Source organism: Mobula hypostoma, chromosome 5 (genome assembly GCF_963921235.1).
Source record: "Mobula hypostoma chromosome 5, sMobHyp1.1, whole genome shotgun sequence".
Taxonomy (NCBI): domain Eukaryota; kingdom Metazoa; phylum Chordata; class Chondrichthyes; order Myliobatiformes; family Myliobatidae; genus Mobula; species Mobula hypostoma.
The window spans coordinates 33484831-33503170 of record NC_086101.1 but is presented as its reverse complement, the minus strand read 5'-3'; the positions used below and the strand labels follow the sequence as shown (position 1 = coordinate 33503170).

Genomic DNA, 18340 nt, shown 5'->3' with positions numbered 1-18340 from the left:
TCAGTTTATACAGGCAGTCATAGCTCCCCTGGAGATCATCAACTGGCTATAGAAGTGCTTCTGCTTGTGAGGGTGGGAGAGAGAGCAGAAGGTGTAAGGAAGGACGTGTGTGCCTGTTGTGCATGTATATGTAACCTGCCTCCTGAGTGAATGTACTTACCCCTTCTCCCCTCCTCTGGTGCAGCAGAAGAGATCCCACTGTTAGAAAGAAATTGCACTTCCACCAACACCTTTCATGTTATCTGGATGTCCGAGAGAGCCGACTTTCGATGATACACAGTTAACATTGTAAATTTGGGGGTGTAGCAGCCAATTTGTTCATGGTGCAATCCTATGGGGTAATGATCAGATGAACCAGATTAAAGGACGTCAAATGAGGAACGAACATTGACTGTGACAATCTTTCCCCACTACTCTTTGAAATAGTGCCCTGGGTTTGCTCAGAGAAGCTGTGCTAAGGTTTCTACCTTGCATCAAGCTGCTGTAAGTTGGTGAGATCTTGTGTGGGCAGGTGACAGACATGATGTAAAGTCAGCAAGTATTCATAATTCCAAATTCAGTACACGCACCCTGTGTGCATAGTTTGCACTGACATCATGGAGGGGTTAGAACTAATGCAAGACCACTTTAGATTCTATGTTGAACACTGCAGAGTTTGATAAGGGGGGTATTTTTTACTGGAATACTCTTGTTGCAATATAAAGGCGGCCTAACAGCATTGGATGATTTATAAATTTACTTCCTTTTCTAAATTCTACATGTTTTCTCTCCCCCCAGGGGTGTTACAGAATAGAACATTTTGATCTAGTTTGTGCTCTAAAGTATTTTAAAATCGCACTGATATCCAGGATTAACTTCCAAACAGCTGAAATAGTGGAGCATGCTCTGTTGAGTGAGAGACTCATGTCGTCATTCAGGGTTTTTTTTGCAGCGAGAGCTTTTTACATTTACAGTTCTGGTTTGCTGTTGTAGATTCGGTATAGAATGGTAGTAAGTCCTGTGATTCTGCATTGAGATTAGTTCTGTTGCCTAGTCTGTAAATCAAAGGCATAAGCAGCAGTTTGTACACTTTGACAGGAATTCCATTTATATTGATAGAAGTCAGAGGTAGGTGTGTGCATGCTCTTTTTTATTGGTTGCTCTTAGGAATGAAGACAAGTCTTCACAGATTTAGCTGCATTCAAGTATACATTGGTGCCTTTCTTTTAAGTTCTGGGATGTTCATTGCTGCAAACATCTCTCGACTTGTTGGCTGTCGATGAGCAAGAGTTCTTTCTCTAGAAGCTTTACATCAGAAGGACTGGCTTAAATGTGTTAATAAGAAATTACGGATTTGCTTTTTGTTCCTTGCAGACTTTTGATGCCAATGATCTTTATCAAGGACTGAACTTCAACAAGGTTCTAAGTTCCCTGGTCACCTTGAATAAAGTAACAGCAGGTAAGAGGACATAGTGGGGAAGGACATGGTTTCCCTGTGTATTGGGCTCAGAGAGTGAGTAAACAAAATGAACTGTAGCAATATTTTTATAGTTGTGGAATTAGTAAGCTTTGAATTTGCATTATTGAACTTGTAATGGACAGTGCGAAACTGCTCGAGTTATTCATCAGCATGCACTCCTGATGGAACCCTGTAGACTGGAAGTTTTCAGGAAATTGAGAATTGTACTCCTTGTGGTACTATACTTTAGTAGAATTTGGCTTAAGAAGTAATCATCAGCTCTTTTGCTCCAAGTAATGTTTCTACATATCCTTCATGCAGATATTTACAGATGTTTACATCTTTCTGAATGGCCCAGAATGTGTGGTAGCTAATGAAGCCAATTAGCAGATGCCCTATCCCTGTAAAGTGAGGACATTTACCCAAGCAGCTACTGCCTTTTGTCAGTCATGTTTACTGTCCTTTCTCAAATTTTCTCCCCATACCCTTGCAGCTCTGTTATTCTCTTCTGGGAGTATGAGGTGCAAGGGGAACAGGACGAGTGGTACATTTTGGTGAATTGAGGTTCAAACGTTGTGGAATGATGGCTGAGGGTAGAGGGAGTGAACTGTGTCAAAATGGAATTATGTATGGAAGATCCTCATCTTTGATTGTGGAAGAGGTCAGCTTCTGTATATTTTGGCTTTTAAAGACCTCTATCAATTCATTCCCAAAGCTAGGCTTGCAATCACTAATACTGGCTTGGCTTCAGTGACTATCATAGGTTGATAATTCAGAATTTAAACTGATGATCTATCAGCCTAAAAAATACAGATTTCACAGCATCTCCCTAAAACTGCTCAATAGCTTGGGTGCAAAGAACGACTTGATCGCATGCAATAATCTGTGTGCAAGTACAGCCGATAGAGTTCATTACAGAGAAACTTTTCAACAACCTATTCCACGACATATGCCAGTGATATTAAACCTGATTCTGACTTTTAGAGAAGAGCTGCACTTATGCGGATTAATATGGAATGGCAGTTCTAATTATTTACCGTAGTACTGAAAAGCATTACAGTATTGAACAGAGTAGCCTTCATGTCAATAGGCATCCTTGAAGATGACAGGGGAAGTTAATAGTGGTTATTAAAAAATGCTTGTCATGTGTTATAAATATGCGAAATATAAAAGCAAATAGATCTTGTTAGTATTGTTGACCACTTTGGCATTGGTTTAGGCAAATAGAAATGTACAGAAGAGATTTATTAAGATTGAAATAGTCTTAGAGCACTACAGCACAGAAACAGACCCTTTGGACAGGACAGAACTATTATTCTGCCATCCCACTGACCCGCACCTCCACCGTAGTCCTCCATGCCCCTACCTGTCTATATCTTTCCTAAACGTTGCAATTGTATCTGCATCCACCATTTCCACTGGCAGCTCGTTCCTCACTCACACCACCCTCTGGGTGAAGAAGTACTCCTTAAATATTTCACCTTCCACCCTTAATCAATGACCTAAACACAAAATAATCTGCAGATGCTGGGGTCAAAGCAACACTCACAATACGCTAGAGGAACTCAGCAGGTCGGGCAGCATCCGTGGAAAAGATTGGTCGACGTTCCGGCCCGAAACGTCGACCAATCTTTTCCACGGATGCTGCCCGACCTGCTGAGTTCCTCCAGCGTATTGTGAGTGTTGCCTTAATCAATGACCTCTAGTTCTAGTCTCACCCAACCTCAGTGGAGGGGGGGAGGAACCTGCTTGCATTTACCCTATCTAGTCCCTCATTGTTTTGTATAACTCTCTCAAATCTCCCCTCATTCTACTACGATTCAGGCTTAACCCATTCAATCATTTTCTTATCAGGTCGTCAAATCCTGGCAATGCCCCTGTAAATTTTCTCTGTACTCTTTTATTCATACTGATATCTTTCTTGTAGGTAGATGACCAGAACTGCAGACAATACTCCAAATTTGGCTTCACCAACGTCTTGTACAACTCCAATATAACAGTCAAGCTCCTTTACTCGATTTTCTGATTTATGAAGGCCAATACGCCAAAAGCTAGCTATCTACCTATTTCAAGGAAATAGAATCTGTATTCCCAGATCCCTCTGTTCTACTATACTCCTCAGTGCCCGACTATTCACAGTGTAGGTCCGAACCTGTTTTGTCTTCCCAAAGTGCAACACCTCACACTTGTCTGTATTAAATTCCATCCATCATTCCTCAGCACATTTTTCCAGCTATCCAAATCTCTCTGCAAGCTTTGATAGCCTTCCTCACTGTCTAATATACCCCCAGTCTTGGTGTCTTTCATAAATTTGCTGACCCAGTTTACCGCATTATCATCAAGATAGTTGATATCGATGACAAATAACAATGGACTCAGCACCGATCCCTGTGGCACACCACCAGTTATAGGCCTGCAGCCAGAGAGACAACCATCTAGTACCACTCTAGTACCACTCTTCTGCAAAGCCATCATTGAATCCAGTTTACTACTTCATCCTGAATACCAAGCGACTGAACCTTCTTACCCAGCCTTCCATGCGGCACTTTGTTAAAGTCCATGTAGAGAATGTCCCCTGCCTTTCCTTCATCACCTTTCCTAGTAACCTTCTTGAAAAATTTCACAAGATTGGTTAGACATGACCTACCGTAGACAAAGCCATGTTGACTACACCTTATCAGTCCTATCTATCCAAGTTCATACCTGTCAGGTCCCTTAAAATATGTTCCAATAATTTACCCACCACGATATCAAACTTAACTGGCTATAATTTCGCGGCTTATTTTTAGAACCTTTCTGGAACTACACATCATTAGCTATATTCCAATCCTCTGCCATCTCGTGTGGCTAAGGACATTTTAAATACCTCTGTTAGTACTCGTACAATTTCTGCACTAGCCTCCCACAAGGTTCAAGGGGGCACCTTATAAGGCCCAGAGGACCATATACACATTTGTCATCTGTCCTGACTCATTTCCTAATAGGAGATCCAGTATTGTACTTTGGCTAGTAGGGACCTTTATATTTTGATTAAAGAAACTTAATCAAACTTAATGGAGCCTTAACAAACTCCATCCCCATCCAGCTCTTTTAGAGTATGGGAGTCCCAGTCAATATTGGAATGTCAAAATCACCTACCATTACAACCTTATTTTTCTTGCAACTGTATGCCGTCTTTCTACAATTTTTCTCCTATATCCTGTTGTCTATTGGGAGGTCTATACTATAATTTATAATATCCATTAATGTGGTCATCCCCTTCTTATTGCTTAGTTCCACCCATGTAGCAAAAGTAGATGAGTTCTCCAGTCTGATCTGTCTGAACACTGCCGTGACCTTGTCCTTGACAAGTAATGTCACCCCTCCCCCTTTAATACCTCCCTCTCTATCGTGCCTAGAATGTTAAGCTGTCAGTCTCACTCCTCCTGCAACCGTCTCACCATGGGCTACAATATCATAAAACACATGCTGCTCCCTGCTCTTAAGCTCATCTGCCTATTAGTTCCACCGTGCTTGACCTTTTCCTGCCTTAACATCTACTTTCTCCACTATCTCCCCTGGCATTCTGATTTCCATCCCCTTGCAACTCTAGTTAAAACCCCTGGAGCAGCACTAGCAAATCCTGCAAGGATATTGGTCCCCCTTCAGTTCAGGTGCAGACCATCCAGTTTGTACAGATCAGACCTTTTCAGGAAGAGAAGTCAATATTCCCAAAATCTGAAATATTCCTTCCTTCACCATTTCCTTAGCCAAGTTTTAACCTGCATTATGTTCCTATTTCTGGCTTCACCAGCACATGGCACTGGTAGCAACCCTGAGATCACCACCCTGGAGATCCTGTACTTTAATTTAGCACCTAACTCCTTGTACTCACTTTGCAGGATATTTCCTGCCTATTTCATTGGTATCAATGTGGACCATGACAGCCGGATGCCTATCTTCTCCCTTAAGAATGCTATGGACTGGATTTGAGATGTCTCTGACCCTGGCACCTGAGAGGCAACATCGAATCTGGGAATCTCGATCTCATCTACGGAACCTCCTGTCTGTTTCCTTAACAATGGATGCCCTATCACTGCTGCTCCCCACTTCTCTGCCCTCCCCCTTCCCTTCCTTTCCGAGACACCGAGCCAGGCTCCATGCCAGAGACCTGACTGCTGGGCTTTCCTCTGCTAGATTGTTCACCACCCCCACCCACCCCAATTGTCCTAAAACAATGTTCAGTGTCTTCAAGAGTATTCAATCTCCAACCCTTTGTTGGCATAAATGTTACAACCAGGGATTTTGATCAATTTAACTGAGAATTTTTATTTGTGAATCACATGCTCCTTTTTCCCACAGTCGAGCCAAAAACAGGAAAAAATTACAAAGCATGAAAAACTAAAAAATCAAATACTGAAATGTCAGCAGTTCAAAAGTATTCATCCCCCTTGCTCAGTTCTTAGTTAAGCCACCTCCTGCAGCTACCACAGCCAGTAGTCCTTTTGGATAAGTCTCTATTAGCTGTGAACAAGGGGATGGAGGCTGAATATTTTTTCAAGGTGCTGTATTTGTTATTGAGGGGAACAACCATAAGGGTACTCTGCTCTGGCTACCTATCTCCTTTCCCTCTCTTGATGGTCACCCATTTATCTGTGTCCTGCACCTTAGGTGTAACTACCTCCCTGTATCTTCTGTCATTTAACCCCTCTGTCTCCTGAATGATCTGGAGTTCGTTCAACTCGAGTTCTCTAACATGGTCTGTAAGAAGTTGCAACTCTTGCAGGTGTAGTAGTCAGTGATACTGGAATCCCCTTGTCTTCCCAAATCCTTCAAGAGATGTGGAAATGCAGCAAAGAATCAGTAAGGTCAAGATGCCAGGATTTGATGAAGTAGGTAAACTATTTCCTCTGGTGAACAGGTCAATAACAAGATGTCTCAGATTCACAACTTCAGTGAAGGGATCTTGAAGTACAATGAGAGGAATAGATTGCACAAACTTGTGGATCTGGAAATTTCAGAGACTGATTCGCAAGACCAGGGACCTTGTGGTGGAGGTTGGGGGGAGAATGTGACTAAACTGTTTTCAAAGAGCCAACACATGTACAATGGACTAGATAATTTAAAAATCTATATATTTAGAGGTACAGCACGGTAACAGACCCTTCTAGCCTACTGATCCTGCACCACCCAATTACATCCATCTGATCAATTAATTTACTAACCTGTACGTCTTTGGGATGTGGGAGGAAACCAGAGCACCTGGAGGAAACCTATGTGGTCAGAAGGGAAATGTACAATCTTCGTGCGGGCAAGGGCAGGAATTGAACCCACCCAGGATGCTTGTGCTGCAAAGCCCTATGCTAAATGCTACACCACTGTGTTGTCCATGTTTTGATAACGTCCAGGGCATCAATCCAAAATCTCAGTGCACTTGTTTTGTTTTGGGTGCAAGTGGATAAAACTCTGGTCATGATATAAATGAGTGATAGAACAGACTAGAGAGTTTTAATCAACAACACACATCAAAGTTGCTGGTGAACGCAGCAGGCCAGGCAGCATCTATAGGAAGAGGCGCAGTCGACGTTTCAGGCCGAGACCCTTCGTCAGGACTAACTGAAGGAAGAGTGAGTAAGGGATTTGAAAGCTGGAGGGGGAGGGGGAGATGCAAAATGATAGGAGAAGACAGGAGGGGGAGGGATGGAGCCGAGAGCTGGACAGGTGATAGGCAGAAGGGGATACGAGAGGATCATGGGACAGGAGGTCCGGGAAGAAAGACGGGGGGGGGGTGACCCAGAGGATGGGCAAGAGGTATATTCAGAGGGACAGAGGGAGAAAAAGGAGAGTGAGAGAAAGAACGTGTGCATAAAAAAGAGTGACAGATGGGGTACGAGGGGGAGGTGGGGCCTAGCGGAAGTTAGAGAAGTCAATGTTCATGCCATCAGGTTGGAGGCTACCCATACGGAATATAAGGTGTTGTTCACCCTGCCCTCAAGTTTACCTGGTCCATTTCCGACACCTCCCTCCCCTTTCTAGATCTTTCTGTCTCTGTCTCTGGAGACAGCTTATCCACTGATGTCTACTATAAGCCTACTGACTCTCACAGCTATCTGGACTATTCCTCTTCTCACCCTGTCTCTTGCAAAAACGCCATCCCCTTCTCGCAATTCCTCCGTCTCCGCCGCATCTGCTCTCAGGATGAGGCTTTTCATTCTAGGACGAGGGAGATGTCTTCATTTTTTAAAGAAAGGGGCTTCCCTTCCTCCACTATCAACTCTGCTCTTAAACGCATCTCCCCCATTTCACGTACATCTGCTCTCACTCCATCCTCCCGCCACCCCACTAGGAATAGGGTTTCCCTGGTCCTCACCTACCACCCCACCAGCCTCCGGGTCCAACATATTATTCTCCGTAACTTCCGCCACCTCCAACGGGATCCCACCACTAAGCATATCTTTCCCTCCCCACCTCTCTCTGCATTCCGCAGGGATCGCTCCCTACACAACTCCCTTGCCCATTCGTCCCCCCCATCCCTCCCCACTGATCTCCCTCCTGGCACTTATCCGTGTAAGCGGAACAAGTGCTACACATGCCCTTACACTTCCTCCCTTACCACCATTCAGGGCCCCAAACAGTCCTTCCAGGTGAGGCATCACTTCACCTGTGAGTCGACTGGGGTGATATACTGCATCCGGTGCTCCCGATGTGGCCTTTTATATATTGGTGAGACCCGACGCAGACTGGGAGACTGCTTTGCTGAACATCTACGCTCTGTCCGCCAGAGAAAGCAGGATCTCCCAGTGGCCACACATTTTAATTCCACATCCCATTCCCATTCTGACATGTCTATCCACGGCCGCCTCTACTGTAAAGATGAAGCCACACTCAGGTTGGAGGAACAACACCTTATATTCCGTATGGGTAGCCTCCAACCTGATGGCATGAACATTGACTTCTCTAACTTCCTCTAGGCCCCACCTCCCCCTCGTACCCCATCTGTCACTCTTTTTTATGCACACATTCTTTCTCTCACTCTCCTTTTTCTCCCTCTGTCCCTCTGAATATACCTCTTGCCCATCCTCTGGGTCACCCCCCCCCCCGTCTTTCTTCCCGGACCTCCTGTCCCATGATCCTCTCGTATCCCCTTCTGCCTATCACCTGTCCAGCTCTCGGCTCCATCCCTCCCCCTCCTGTCTTCTCCTATCATTTTGCATCTCCCCCTCCCCCTCCAGCTTTCAAATCCCTTACTCACTCTTCCTTCAGTTAGTCCTGACGAAGGGTCTCGGCCTGAAACGTCGACTGCGCCTCTTCCTATAGATGCTGCCTGGCCTGCTGCGTTCACCAGCAACTTTGATGTGTGTTGCTAGAGAGTTTTAATTACCACTGTTTGTCATAATTCTCATTAAAATGAAGCATGTAGCCCAAAAGAGGGAGTCATTGGTAACTTCAATGGTACGGCAAGAAGACAAATGTAGAGAACAGCATTACCCGTTATGCATGGCTGACTTTGACCTCATTAAAGACTTTGGGCCCATTAATTGGGGACTGTAGAACACCCTTTTCAAATTTGGCTGCCCACAGAAATTTATTTCCATTTTACATTTGCTTCCTGATCTATGTAAATTGTAGAACTAACCAATGGGCTATAAGCAATCTGCTGAGGAACTTGGGCTGGTGGAGCAGTATCTGTGTGGGGAGGGGGGAGGGGAGAATTCCACTGTTAACATTTTAAATCAAAACCTTGCATCAGATCTGTGATTCCTAAGCAGAGGCGATCTCACCAAAGGTGGGTGTCAAGCAAAACTGTCATTGCCCCAAAGCTTTCTTTAGTCATCCTTTTTGCCTTGCACGTTGCAACTTGTGTTCAGAAAGCTTCATGTAAGAAGGGAACTAATTCCCGAAAGTAAGAGGAAACTGTTGAACCTCTGGGGACAGAACTTCAAAAAGTTCACTGAAGCTTCAGTCAACTAGCTGCATCAAATAGGCAACGTTTGCACTTGCGTGTGTTTGGAGGCTAAGCTTTAAGCTGTTGTTAATGCATTCACACAGTAACACTGATGATCAAGGGTAACTTTATTTACCCTTTACATTTACACGTATTAGGAATTTGCTGTGGTGTTGGCACAACATGGAACAACAAACAACAACATTCAACAATTATGAAGAATTTTATAAAATATAAAGGTAGTGGTTGAAGTATGGATATGGAATAAAATGTGCAGAAGTACCAGCATCTTTTACAATGTAAGTAGCATTATAAAAACTGGTTTAAAGTGCTTGTAGTGCAGTGTCAGGAGTAATGGGGGGTGCGGGGGGCTAAGTGGAATGGTTGATCAGGTTAACTGCCTGAGGGAAGAAATTTTTTAAGGTGATAATGAAGTTTGTAGTGCTTTTCAGAAGGGAGATTTTGGAATAGGCAGTTTGCAGAGTGGGTAATGTCCGCAATGATTTTCCCTGCCTGCTTCTTTGTCCTGGACACACAGATCCTGCAGGGATGGTAGACTGAATCTGATCAGACCTGGTCATTGCAGGAGAGGTACAATAAGTTAACACTTTGGGGAGAGTTGAGAGCAGACACAATCTAACCTTGTACTAGAACACCATCCACTTGCATTTATTCTTTTACCTTTGCCAAATGCAGTAACTTAGATTTCAGGTTAGTGAAAGCTGAACCACTTTGGCAAGCAGTTCAATTCCTGGAATAGTTCCCAGAGTAATCCAAAAATGATTTAACACATTGCAGTCTGGAACTACAGACATAGAACAGGACACCCTAGTGTAGAAATGAGGATCTGTTTTTCAGAAAGTGTTGGACCAGTGTGTGTTGATGGTGTCCATTGAATGATTTTTAAATGGATCTGTACAATGTATAAATTTACTTTTTCACATTAAATCAGGATTAAGAAGGTGAACTTTGACAGTGGAGTTGCTTTAAGTTGATTCTCACGCACCAGAAATTCTACCATATTATAACACACGGCTTGATGGATCAGATTTCTCATCAAAGGCACTAAATAATATCACAGATTGGAAAGCTTGCTCATCCAGTTGCACATAATAGAGGTTGGAAAAGCTTCTGCAGCTGTGTTCTTCCAAGCTGGCCCTTCACCTTAGTGCCACTCTGTCCTGCTGGTGGACCTGGTACCATTCCCACTTCCTCCTCCTTTGTCATAGTTATATAACATAGAACTAGGCCATATTAAGCTGACCGTTTCACCTTTGGCACTTTAAGAAACCTATGGACTTCAACCTTAAAGTTCTCCTTGTTTGTCAATATCTATTAGTACCTGACCGTTTACTGTATATGTCCTACCCCTATCTGACTTTCCAAAATGCATCTAGCACAGGTCAGAATTAAATTCCCTCTGCCACCGCTCTGCCCACCTTTCCATCCAGTCTTTATCGTGATGTAAGCTTAGACTTCTTTCTTGTTATCCATGCCAGTAACTTTCACGTCCACACATTTGCTAATCTTCCATCCTGCATCTGTTCGTGATATAAATGATTCGGAAGAAGGTGTAAGTAGGCTGATTAGCAAGTTTGCAGGCAGCATACAATTTGACAAGGTTGTGGCTGGTGGGGAAGGTTTTCAAAGGATTCAGCAGGATTTAGGTAGGCCAGATGCAAATATGGGCAGAAAAATGGCAGATAGAGTTTAATTTGGACAAATGCGGGTGTTACACTTTGGGAATTCAAATGCAAGAGGAAGATGTACAGTAAAAGGCATGACCCACTGAGGGATCTTGGGGTACAAATTCATAGTTCCCTGAAAGTGGCAACACAAGTGGATAGGTGATTTTAAAAAAAGGCATATGATATACTTACTTTTATTGGTTGGGATGTTATGTATAGAATTGGGAAGGATGTGGAGGCTTTGGAGATGGTGCAAATGAGGTTCAGCAGGATATTACCTGGATTAGAGAGTATTAAGTACAAGGAGAGGCTGGACAAATTTGGATTGTTTTCTCTGTGTTGGATGCTGAAGGGTGACCTGATAGAAGTTTATAAAATTGGGAGAGTAGATGGAGTCTGGAGTTTGTCTGAATCCCAATCTCCATGGCAACTCTAGTTGAAAGCAGCCAAATGTTTACAGGAAATCCATCATCACAGGTTTTGTTTTGCTGTTGAAGTGAAGATATTGAAATGAGTCTGGGCAGAGCAGCTGCTCCATCCTGGCTAGTGCAGAAATGATGAGCTGGGAACTGTCATGTGCATTAGATATAATCTCACTGTCACTGAAATATTGACCAGCAACAACTTTGTTTTATATTACGTCTAAAACAAGTAAACTGTCTTAGTTTCCTCGCTGAAGTGTAACCACATGAATGTGGCACTGAGCCACACAATGAATTACTGCAGTAGGAATAATGTGGATTTAACTCAGCGCTTTAAAGAGGGAAAGTTTGATGGCTCTGGGCCTGTACTTGCCGGAGTTTAGGAGGAGGAGGAGGGATCTCACTATGACCCACTGAATATTGAAAAACCGAGATAGAATGAAATAGTGAGGATGTTTCCAGTACTGGAAGAAACTAAGACGAGAGGACACTGCCTCAGTAGAAGGTTATCCTTTAGAACAGATGAGGAGAAATTTATCCAGCCAAGAGAGTGGTGTATCTGTAGAATTCATTGCTACAGACAGCTGTGGAGGCCAAGCATTTGGTATATTTAAAGCAGGGGTTGATAAGTTATTGATTTAGAAACATGTCAAAAGTTATGAGGAGAAGGTAGGAGAATGAGATCGAGAAGGAAAATAAATCAGCCATGACTGAATAGCAGAGCAGACTCGATAGGCTCTGAATGGCCTAATTCTGCTCCCATGTCTTATGGTCTTATATACCGGTTGATTGGTAGCTTCATTATTAGGAATCATTCTCCTCGAGTCTAAGCCTTCTGTGAAGTGTTAGGTCTGGGAGGCAATCCAGATGTCTTTTAAAATGTGCTGAGGAAGTTGCAAATGTTCATTGATTGAGGTCAATTCTAAAATAATGTTCGCTGTAAAACAGTAACATCTTATTTTTTTTAAATGTACAAATAATTATTCAAATTTTGTGCAACTAATGGATTTGTCTTCTGCAGATATTGGTGTTGGAAGTGATTCGGTATGTGCACGTCACCAATCCCATCAAATAAAGTCAGCTGATTCTTTCACTGGAGTCCACTTGTCACTTGGAAGAACTTCCAAAAATTTTCCTGGAAAGTATCGAAGTTTAGTGAGTGAAATTTGAATGTTTGATGTGTTGGGGTGGGTGTGGGGATGGGGAAAGTCTGAAGGTAGGAGGAACAAAGTTACATAAGTGATTTAGAGGAAATGATTGCAGAAAAAATCAGAGATCTGTCTGTTTTGATCACTGTCTTATGTTTGTGAAATTTGGTGTTTTGCATCAGTGGTACAGTGCAAACACATAAAATTACAAAATGGTGCAAAGAAAGGTATAATGAGGTAGTGTTCATGGACCATTACGGAAGCTGATAGTGGAGGGGAAGAGCTGTTTATGAACCATTATTGTGGGTCTTCGGGCTCCTGACGGTCGTGATGAGAAGAGGCCATGTCTTGGATGGTGAGTGTCCTTAATGATAACACTTGAGGCACTGCCTCTTGGAGATGTCGGAGGTTGGAGAGGCTTGTGCTCACATGGAGCTGGCAAATTCTGCAGCATTGGAGCCTCCATACCAGGCAAGGAGTCAGAATGCTCTCCACTGCACTTCTATAGAAATTTGTCAGAGTCTCTAGTAACATACCAAATCTCAAACTCCTAATGCAGTAGAGCTGCTGGTGTGCTTGCTCAGATCTCCAGTGGGAGATAGCTTCCCTGATGTCACTGAGTGCAGGCTGTGGTCCCAGGGGTTGGCGTCTTGTGATGGGATTCCTGCTTTGTACAGTACCACTGTTGCTTCTTGGGAAGACCTCCATGTGCCAGCAGGAATTCTGTTTGACAGACTGCAGTTGTATTCCCACACATGCTTGGGCAGAGCTCCACTGAGGTAAAGAGCTTTGTTTTAGAGAGTAATAGCAGCATTACAGGACAGAAGCAGGCCTTTTGGGCCATCTAGTCTGCTGGCCTGGTTTTCAGTCTAGTTCCACCTGGACCACAGCCCTCCATAACTTTCTCATCCATGTACCTATCCAATTTCTCTTAAATGTTACAACTGGCAGCTCATTCCACACTTGCACCACTCTGAGGAAGGAAGCTCCCCCTCAGATTTCAATTAAATTTCACCTTTTATCCTTAACCTACGACCTCTAGTTCTAGTCTCAGCCAATCTAAGGGGGAAAAGCCTGCATGTTATACTTCTCAATTTTGTATGCCTCTATAAGATCTCCCCTTATTCTCCTGCACCTCCAGTCCCAACCTATTCAACCTTTCCCTCTCACTCAGGTCCTCAAGTCCTTGTAACATCTATGTAAAATTTCTCTACACTTTTTTAAGCTTATTAATATCTTTCCTGAAGATAGGTGATCAGATCAGAATGGAATACAATACTCTAAATGTGGTCTTACCATTGTCTTATGCAACTTCAATATAACATCCCAACTTCTGTACTTAATGCTTTGAATTATGAAGTTAATATGGCAAAATCTCTCTTTACTGCCCTGTCTGCTGGCAATTCTACTTTCAAGGAATTATGGATCTGGATTTTTTTTTTTATTAAGTGCAATTGTGAACAATAGCCAGATCAGAAATGCTGATCAAGTCAACTAGTTCCCAAAGAGAACTCTGATAGGCCAATCAGATGGTTCACTACTGCTCAGCGATAGAACACAAAAAAAAATCATATGTCAAGTACATAGAACAGGCACAAGGCTAGCTAGTCCCTGTACCCCAGAAACATACCTGAGCAGTGTGGCGGAGGTATGTGCTATGCATGACTTGATCTGAAAGCATCATGTTGACTCATAACAGATCGTGTTCACGGTGGAACAGCTTAGCCAAGGATGGGGTGATCAGCACAGATGGACAAATTATATGTCCACTACCCCATTTCCAGGTCCTTTTGTGTATCACACACATTCAGGGCAAGCCTGACATTAATTCCATATGTCATTTTTCAGCCCATGAATCCTGCTGGTCCAGATCACTTTGCAAGCTTTGATCGCCTTCCTCACTGTCTATTATGCCCCTAATCATAGTGTTATCTGCAAAGGTACTAATCCAGTTTACCAGATTATCAGCTAAATAATTAAAACAGTATATAATAACAACGGACCCAGCACCGATCCCTGTGGCTCACCACTAGTCAGAGAGGCTTCTCTCACTAAGCCAGTGTTGAATCCAATTAAGTATTTCATACTGAATGCCAAGTGACTTCACCTTCTGAACCAGCCTCCCGTGTCATAAACAAGAGAAAATCTGCAGATGCTGGAACTCCAAGCAACACACACAAAATGCTGGAGGAACTCAGCAGGCCAGACAGCATCTCTGGAAAAGAGTAAACATTTGATGTTTCAGGCCGAATCCCTTTGGCAGCGTACCATGTGGGACTTTGTCAAAGGCCTTGCTAAAGTTCATGTAAATAATGTCCACTACCTTACTTCTAATTTTCTTGGTAGAGAGGGAAAATAAATCAGCCATGCTCAAATGGCGAAGCAGACTCAGTGAGTTGAAAGGTCTAATTCTGCTCCCAAGTCTTATGGTCTTATAAACAGGTTGACATTTTTTTAAAATAGTAACTCTTTCAAGGACTAGGTACTGGAGCCTGAAGACACACTCTTAACGTTTCAGGAACAGCTTCTTCCCTTCACCATCGGATTTCTGAACAAGCAATGAATCCACATAGATGACCTTACTATTTTCTTTCTTTGTTTGCCCTACTAAATTTTTATATAAGTTTGTAGTAATTTATAGTTTTAGATTAGATTAGATTATGAGGACACGCAGTCCTCTTTTATTGTCATTTAGTAATGCATGCATTAAGAAATGATACAATATTCCTCTGGTGTGATATCACAGAAACACAGGACAGACCAAGACTGAAAAACTAACAAGACCACATAATTATAACATATAGTTACAACAGTGCAACAATACCATAACTTGATGAAGAACAAGCCATGGCACAGTAAAAAAAGTTCAAAGTCTCTCGAATGTCCCACATCTCATGCAGACGGGAGAAGGAAGAAAACTCTCCCTGCCATGCCCGACCACAGTCCGACTCTGAGTCATCCGAAAACTTCAAGCTCCGATCAGCCCTCCGACACCGAGTATCGAGCACCATCTCTGCTGAACGGTTCGGCTTCAGCTTCGGTCGCCAGCAGCAGGCAAAGCCGGGGATTTTGGGGCCTTCCCTCCGGAAGATTCTCGATCGCGCAGTAACAGTGGCAGCAAACCGGCATTTCAGAAATTTCTCCAGATGTTCCTCTGTGCTTTCACGTCTGTCTCCGTCAAATCAGAATTGTCCACGGCCCCTATTTAACAGATACGATATCATTTCACCGGAGAGCTGCGTCGCGCTGCCATCTTGTCCTCCCGCCTTCACCCACTGAACCCAGTTTATAACGTATTCCAATGTACTGTTGCCGCAAAACAACAAATTAGTCATGATATTAATATCGGGATATTAACCTAGTCATGATTTTAAATGATTCTGTGACACTATAAGATTGGTTAGACGTGACCTGCCATGCAAAAGCTACGTTATCTATCCCTAATTGGGTCCTATTTCTACAAACAGTGATATATCCTGTCCCTTGGTATATCTTCCAGTAGTTTACCCATGACTAACATTGCGCTTATTGGCCTATAAATTATTATAAATTATTCTTAGAGCCACTTTAAACAGTGAAGCAGATTAGCTATCCCTCAGCACCTCATCCATGGCTAAGGACATTTTAAGTTTCTCTGCCAGGGGCCCTGCAATTCCTGCACTTACCGCTTCAAGTTCTGAGGGGATATCCTGTTAGCCTCTGGAGAATTTTCCATCCTAATTCGCCTAAAGACGGCAACCACATCCTCTTCTGTAATCTGCATATGGTCCACAATCTCACTACCCTTTTTTCTTGTGTCTGGATAGTTTGTTTCCTTAAGTTGAGAAGAGTTTTTGAAGACCTTAGTGTCCACGAAGGATTTGGCTCAGAGCCTTCAACTGTGGAGGCCACAGAGCAGCAGAAAGGGCACCAAGACCCACAAAGCAAGGAACTCAAAAGGACAGCGTGGTGAAGGCAGGTGCTATTTTGATGGAATAGTGGTTGTCCCAGGTGCACGGCCAAGATTCAAGGAGTTAGCTGGCAGAAGAACAGATCCTTCAGCCCAACTTGTTCATCCTTACCAAGTTGGCTGCCTGTGTTTGGCACATATCCCCCTAAAACCTTCCTATCTATGTACTTCTCTAACTGTCATTTAAAGGTTGTAATTGTATCCATCTCTACCCCTTCCTGTGGTGTAGATTCTCATTTGTGAGGATCTGAAAACGATAAATTACAGAAAATAAGATTTGGTATACTAATTCCTTTGCCAAATTTCTCCAGAAAGTGCCAATCTGGAACTTTTTGTGCTTCTCTTTCAATCGGTATTGGCCAGATTTTCAAAACCCATTAATACAGGACAGTTATCAATTGTGCATCTTTGGCCAATGACCGTTCTGTGAATGAAAATGCCTACTCTATCAAGTTCTTCATTCTCTGAATCATTATTAAATCTGCTTGAAGAACAATCATGCTTCTCTTCATACTGAGAGCAGTAAATCACTGCACCTTCTCCTATACCTTGTCAGCAGAATTGGCCACAGTGCACACCATTTGTTTATAAAGATTTCTATTTCAACTTTTATTGCAAATATCTCAGTGAAAGAGTGAATGTTGATGGAAATTATTTCTTTTTTTTGGAAGGACATGTCAGATAACAGCAAACATCATATGGTGGTGAAAGCAAAATTCAATTTCTATCAGACCAATGAGGATGAACTCTGCTTTAACAAGGGCGATGTCATCCATGTGACCAGAATCGAGGAAGGGGGCTGGTGGGAAGGAACACTCAATGGGAAAAATGGGTGGTTTCCCAGCAACTATGTGAGAGAAATCAAATTGAGTGGTAAGTTGAAAAAAGTATTTGTATTAGATAGATAGCTCAAAAGATAATGGAAGGCGTATCACTTGTGGAATAAATTTGTGACAGAGTTGGGACAGAGACTACAGAATTTTACAGCTTCAGGCCTGATCTTGGAATTACTTTGTTCAAAGCAAACTTCTGCATAGCTAAGCATTTCATTGTGAATGTCCATACAGTCATAAAGTGATGATTAATAGTGCTTGTTGAAACAGTGTTTTTAATGCCATTATTACATAAAAGAGCACATAGAATTATGGTAGTTCAAGATACCTTTGTCAGCTTTGATGTGCTGGCTCATCTGGCAGTAGTTTGATACAACTTCCTAGCCATATTTGAGCGCTGCTGAGAGTCACATGTGTAAGTTGCTCCGTCAGTAGCTTACACAGTTCCAGAAGTTGGTTCACCTCCAGAGACAGTTAAGGAGGCATATGTAGTATTGGCCTTTCCACTGATGCCCACATGGGAAGGATATTATTTTTTAATCTCTAAAATATTTGTAGTACTGCTTTATGGAGCAATTGTGTACCAAAGAGGTCCTCCTCCCGTGGTGGAATGAATTTTCCACCAGTGAATTCACCCACATTACTGTCTTGTTACATCGGAACTGGTTCCCCTAACTTTGAGCAGCAAGGGGGTACCAAATCTAAATCCCAACAATTCTAAAGCACTGCAGGTGCTGGAAGCATGAGCAGAGACAGAATAGTTGAGCATGCAGGTCAGTTAGCATCCATGGAGAGGGAAATGGTTATCTCAACCTGATGACCATTTGTGAGGACTGGAATAATAATTTTAAGATGAGGTGAGGGTGGAGATGGATGGATAGGATAAAGGAATTTATCTCTGATAGGGTGAGGTCAGAATTGACAATGATGTTGATGCC

At 42.9% G+C, this 18340-nt stretch overlaps 1 protein-coding gene across 6 annotated transcripts in view; it reads left to right on the top strand.

Moving 5' to 3' along the window:
* LOC134346739 (rho guanine nucleotide exchange factor 7-like) overlaps positions 1–18340 on the top strand; it is an 82713-nt gene that overhangs the window by 9785 nt on the left and 54588 nt on the right. For all 6 annotated transcript variants that reach the window (XM_063048323.1, XM_063048321.1, XM_063048322.1 and 3 more), the window contains exons 3-5: positions 1354–1438; positions 12494–12627; positions 17241–17442. In XM_063048323.1, the coding sequence (XP_062904393.1) occupies positions 1354–1438; positions 12494–12627; positions 17241–17442 (421 nt within the window). The remainder of the gene's footprint in view (positions 1–1353; positions 1439–12493; positions 12628–17240; positions 17443–18340) is intronic.